At 36.4% G+C, this 6,230-nt stretch overlaps 2 protein-coding genes across 2 annotated transcripts; one reads left to right on the forward strand and one right to left on the reverse strand.

Annotated features, from left to right (window-relative positions):
* Window positions 1-1,673: 1,673 nt before the first annotated feature.
* Window positions 1,674-3,545, reverse strand: Spx (Spliceosomal protein on the X). Its single transcript, XM_070671813.1, has 4 exons — window positions 3,337-3,545; window positions 3,160-3,243; window positions 2,749-3,023; window positions 1,674-2,656 (listed from the first exon to the last, which is right to left on the reverse strand). Exons 1-4 carry the CDS (start codon window positions 3,368-3,370, stop codon window positions 1,814-1,816), a joined length of 1,236 nt encoding a protein of 411 aa, XP_070527914.1. The 5' UTR covers window positions 3,371-3,545; the 3' UTR covers window positions 1,674-1,813.
* Window positions 3,546-3,679: 134 nt separating this feature from the next.
* Window positions 3,680-5,474, forward strand: LOC139111494 (nudC domain-containing protein 3). The gene is made up of 4 exons (XM_070671815.1): window positions 3,680-4,082; window positions 4,163-4,721; window positions 4,821-5,009; window positions 5,100-5,474. The coding sequence occupies exons 1-4, from the start codon at window positions 3,985-3,987 to the stop codon at window positions 5,190-5,192; spliced, it is 939 nt and encodes a 312-aa protein (XP_070527916.1). The 5' UTR covers window positions 3,680-3,984; the 3' UTR covers window positions 5,193-5,474.
* The last annotated feature ends 756 nt before the right edge of the window (window positions 5,475-6,230 follow it).

The following is a 6,230-nucleotide window of genomic DNA, read 5'->3' on the forward strand; positions in this document are numbered from 1 at the left end:
GAATACTGCGATGAGGAAATTCCAAGAGCGCGGCCGAGCATCGGAACGACTATCTCTCTGGTCTCAAAGCCGATTTTGTGCGACGAATCGGTGAGGCAGCGTTTTGTTACGCAACCACTGGTGCTGAAATACGAATCAATATTTTCGACGTTTTATTGGCGCGTAGAAATGAGCGAGAAAAAGATTAACGTTCGCACGTATTAATAGAATTATCATCGATCCGAGGAAAAGGATGACTTTAGCGAAACGGATTGTCGACTAATCGTCTAGCTATTAATAGACGATTAACTAATCACGCGAGACGTAATTAAGATTCCGTTTATTGGGAGATTTCGCTTATGCTTAATTATATTATAAATTAGGAAATGCGAAAAGCATATACTCTCTTACTCATGTGTGTAAAGCTCGGTTGCGCCCCGATCACCAACATCTTTCTCTGAGACGAAAACGTCGACGGGACTATACTTATCGATATCTGATTTTGATTAGTCCTTGGTTGATTAAACCCCCAATCGTTTCGTCTATTCCTGTTAATATGTGCGTTACGTCCACCGGATGAAATACCTTAAATATTATGCACATCAATATCGTCTCTGTAATTGCAATTTGCAGCGCTCTTATTTGGTTTAAAATTTTCTTAATTTTCTCAACTTAAAAAAAAATCTAACGTCGATACTCGAACAGCCGCGATCTCGGCGCAATGGATTTTATAAATGTGCTCACCGAAAAATCGGCAGAAGCAACAAGTAAAGCAATGCCTAGCCAAAAGTACCAGGCTTCCAAAAGGTGACGTGGTGGTCGCCGTTGCACTGCGGAGGGATGCTGCAAGTTACAAGTTTGACGATGCACGGCTATGCATTCGCACGGTTTAAACGCGTTATCGTTTCCAAGTTCCAAGTCGTTTCTACATTTATAGAAGACCCGCGCCATATCTATCCTGCGACATTTGTACAGTTTTCCCTGATGCCGTAGCATGCAAGATAATTAAAAATTTATCGCTCTATCGGCAGTTACTCGTCTTTCGTAAGAGAAAATTGTTCGATTATTTCAATTGCGTTCGGTAAGTCGGTGGGCAACGAAAGATCGATAACGTCGCAATCGTCAAGTCTAAAAAGAAGAAAAAAAATCTAGATTTAAATTATTAAACGATCGTTCAAGGCGCGACTTTTCTTTTTCTCGAGTTCGAATTTCTCTCACTAATACCTCTCTTTATTCACTGTTTTAATTTAAATATATTTTATGACTTATTCACTGTTATAATTTAAATATATTAATACGAGGAACTTGTCCCCGGAGTAACAATCACTCGTTCAATTATATAGATCGCGCAGTAGTTTTAAAATGTGTCCGACTTGGTAGTAGACTTGACGTTGAACTAACGTTATCGTTGACGGAACAGGACTGGCACGAAATAATCGATAGAACAAACGTGATACATACATACATATATACATTGTTCGGGCGCTAAAGTCGATCGATACGACAAAGCGAAACGCCCCGAGTATAATTGTTACGTTATTCCCTCGTTTCCCTCGTTACGCGCCGTAAATGCTTATCAATGCTCGCTAGGTATATCGTAATACAATGCTTAGCCATACCGACGGTTTATCGATGAAATTAAAATTCCTGATACCTCCGTGCATGAACAAGATTACTCATCAACTACAAAGGGATCAGTCTTACAAAGATTTTCTTTATCAAAGTATTCGTACCTTATCATTACATGTATAATACTTTAATTATTATAAAATAAAAATGTGTCCCGCTATTTATTACTGTTGACATAATATATAATTTTAAATAATAAATGATATTAATATTGATTTCCGTCGTGCGGCGGTGGGGGCGGTGGCGGTCCCCTTGGCGGAAAAGGTGGTCGGAACTGAGGTGCCGGCGGTAATGGTGGGCCACCCTGGGAAACAGGCGGCGGAGGCGGGTGTCGCCAAGCCGGAGGTGCTCGCGGCGGCGACGGTTGATATTGTCCGAATTGCGGAGGACCACCGGTAGAGGATGGTAATGGTGGCGGTGGAAATTGTCCTTGCGATGGTGCTCCTACGGTCCAATGAGGCGGTGGCGGAGGTGCCATCATTCTAGAGGTAGCTGACGCTTGAGAAGTTGGCACTGGCATAGGAGGCAACGGTGGTGGCATCCCAGGTGGTAAAGGAGGATGCGTGGCCATGGACATCGGGGGCAAAGGAGGAGGAGGAATATTTGCTGGTGGAAAGCCCCCAGACGGGGGAGGAGGTACAGGCGGAGGTGGCGGATGGCCCATCGGTGGCCCAGGAGTAGACGGCGGCGGCGGCGGTGGGACGACCATTCCATGATGCATTACGTGATGCTGAGGATGATGAGCAGGTTGATGGGCATTTGCATTCGAATTTGCCATAGGTGGCGGTGCCAAAGGTGGGGCATCCGCAAATAATTGATGAGGCCTATCCGCCTGACTCAAAGGATTTTGCGCTGCCAAAAGTCTTTCAGCAGCACTGCCATGTCTCTCACCTTTAGCGTCGCGTTTAAAGGCATAAGATACAGAGATCGGTCGATTACATAAATATTGACCATTCATCGCTTCGATACTGGCATCCGAGGCGTCAAAAGAAGCAAAATTAATGAAAGCAAAACCTTTCGAGTTACCTGTCTCTGGATCTCTCATTATCTACAATAATAAAATTATTTTACAACACTAATCGTAAATAGATTTAAAAACGTCAATTTAAATAATTGACAGGAATACAATAAACTATATACCTTTGGGGTTTGCAGAATTACCCCAAATGCGCTGAAAGTGTCGTATAATAATTTTTCATCTACTTCAGGATCAAGATTTCCTATAAATATATTTGCTCCTACATCCAAGTTCTTTTGATGTGCACTAGCTTTGTTTACACGAATGGGTTTGCCATAAAGTTTAATCATATTCATTATTTTAATAGCATAATCTGCATCTTCTTCTCCCATAAATTCTACAAAACCATATCCTTGATGCATTTGAGTCACTCTATCTTTTGGCATGTGCACATTGACTGAGAAAAAAAAAAATATATATATATATATATGAAAATGAGAGCTTACTTAATGTATGTCATTTCTAAAATAAAAATAATTAAATTTACATTATTTACGCATTTTTTACAACATGTAGAATTAATTAATATTTACCAACGGGTCCTGATTGAACAAATAATTCCCACATAAGAGATTCCGTAACCTTATCATCCAAACCACCAACATATATTGTTGCATCTTTAAATAAAACGCAAAAATTAATTTATTAAAAATATAATTATAAAAGTTATTTGAGAGAAACCTCAATAAATATATGTAAGTGATTTATACCTTGGTTACGTTCCGCGATAGGACCGGCTGCCATAACTTTTGATTTATACAACAAATTATTGACGGCGTATAAAAACTATTGACGACTGAATATTTATATCTTAAAAATATTCCATTCAGATAAAACAACTGTTATAATACATGAATCAATTCAAGTAAATCTTGTCGACACTTAAACTATTTGCCGGAACGAGAACAAGTTATTACAATTCTTTGATAGGTTATAAAACGTGATCTTTCGCGCCATCTGCCAAAGTCGAGATAAATTATAAAATGCATTCCAAAACTCATCAAAAGTTTCTACAGTTTGGGCTGGTTTCAACAAATGGCTCGTAAGATTGTTTTTTTATGAAAAAGAACTTTAAACAAGCAGAAGACAATATTTTCGTATGCATTTGAATTTTTATAACATACAATAGTCAAATTATTTACGAGGAGTGTACTATACCTTTTTTAGATTTTTTTACAATATACGTATCAATTAATTTTATTATTTCACTATATGTATAATCACGTAGTGTTCTATATAGGTTATCTAAGATAATTCAACTTTATCGAGGGTGTGCTCATCCCACTCGCTCATTTCGTATATTTAATAATTGGCAGAGTATATTAAATGTTTGTAAGACTATAGAAATTTAATTGGTCATGGGATCTAATCACGATCAAACATTTCTACACGTACTACGCGAAGAAAAGAATATCGGTAATTTCTTGGATGCTTTTTTCGGGTTTTTATACAGATGGTAAATATAAAAAACATTAATTTTCTAATGTAATGAATAAAAAATTTCAAATAACAATTACGTTTTATCTGTTGTAATAGCACAGATTTTTATGTCGAAACAAATTCTGAGCAAAAGTTGGGCTTTCCATCTGGAGTAGCAGAGAAACTTGTATTAACCACAATGTATAAATGGAAAAATCCAACGTTATCTTTACAGAAAACAGTATTGTCTGATGTTAATTCAGACACAAGTAACCCATTAAATCAATCCGTAACACAAAGCAAAAGTTTCAATGTTATTCCAACAGTGGCCCAAGAAATTGAAGTTGAATCGTGTGACAAAACTAACAATATTAAAACATCTGCACAAATATTGAAGACGAGTCACGAATCAGATAGTTATAACGGAGCGGTAAGAGAAAATTATATTTGGACTCAGACTCTAAACGATTTGGATGTGCTTGTAAAAGTGCCAGAGAATATAAAAGTATCAAAGGACTCGATCAAAGTCAACATAACCTCAACTAAATTACAAATTGTTGGAAAGCCTTCAGACTCGTCTACAAATTCCAAATGGGATAACATTTTCGATGGCAAGCTTAGCTTTAAAGTTCGGAGTGGGGAATCCACATGGAGTATCGAAGGGAGACAGATTAATGTATGTTATTTATAATGCAATTTAATTCAATTTTTTCAAGTATCAAATGTATTTGATTTATGATGTCTGATTATTCATTTACTTAATCGTTATTTATAGATTCATCTTGAAAAGGCTATGGAAAAGTGGTGGGAAGCTTTAATAGTTGACGAACCAAAAATTGACCTGAACAAGATAGATTGTTCTAAACATTTTGACGATATGGCACCAGAGGAACAAATGAAAGTACAAGAATTAATGTGGAATCACCAGCAGAAAATTTTAGGCAAACCGACATCTGAACAAATTGTAATTATCTTGTCTAGTTATACGTTTCGCGCGTATGTAAAATGCGAAATAATTATTTCGACACTTAGTAAATGATATTTATATTTATAGAAAATGGAAGCTACCTTAAAGCAAGCTTGGAACGCGAAGGGATCACCTTTTCAAGGTACACCTTACGATCCTTCCATTTTAAAATATAATTAATATGTTTTATAAAGTTCTAACGTTTATGTCAAATGTGAAAAAAATAAATATTCTACGTTTATATTATATAAATAATTTAAATTAAAGTTTTTGTATTGTAATAATTTTGTATGTATATTTAAAAAATATATGTGGATAATTTATATAATAATTTTGTTTGTAATTCTTTTTATCCTGATATTCCTGATAAAATTTAATTATTCAGAATTTCTGTTATCGACAGAAAATAATTAAGGCATCCTAAAGCAGAGTGCCGAGCACATACAAAAGAAAAGACTTAAAACACGGGTATATTTATATAGTTTGCAAAAAGAAATCTAATCAAAGTGATCGAATAATGTTAAAAAAAATTATTTATATCTTTTTAAATAACGTATACGTATATGAGATAAAACTAAAAAAGTTATAATTAAGATAATTGCAAAATTTAATCGACCGACTAATCCAAACAAATACGCCAAGTTTATTATTTGTTCTAGTTCCGGATGCTAATGAATTATTTTTTAACAAGCTATTCGTATCGAGTAATGTTGAGTGATCGACGCGGTGAATCTATTTCGCAGACAACTGATAGATAGTGACGATGACAGAGAATAACTTACAAACTAAGAGTATAACTGGCGGTAAATTAAATCACAATTTTATTAATATTAAAGTTACGGGAGTAAGGAGCTAATGCTTTTGCATCTCGGCAGCGACACTGTAAAATTACGAGATAATCTGTGAACAGGGCGAGAACATAGAATGCGCGGAATTCTACGCTTTTCTCTGGCGTTTACGCCGACTTTATATCACAATAGCGGTGGAATCGTTTGCCACAGAGACGGGGCAGGAGCGATTCACGAACGGCAGGTACACAAGCCTCGGAGAGACTGTTCTCATTTCGTCGAATGCGCTCGCGATTTTCTCAGCCGAAACCTAAACAGATTTTCATAAACGTAACACGAATTATGCAATCTGCATATATCTAAACGAGACTCGCGGTGCTCCGATAATTATTGCTACGAACAAAAGATCCCTAACTGCAAAAACGAATAT

The sequence above is a fragment of the Cardiocondyla obscurior genome, linkage group LG24 (genome assembly GCF_019399895.1).
Source record: "Cardiocondyla obscurior isolate alpha-2009 linkage group LG24, Cobs3.1, whole genome shotgun sequence".
Lineage (NCBI taxonomy): Eukaryota > Metazoa > Arthropoda > Insecta > Hymenoptera > Formicidae > Cardiocondyla > Cardiocondyla obscurior.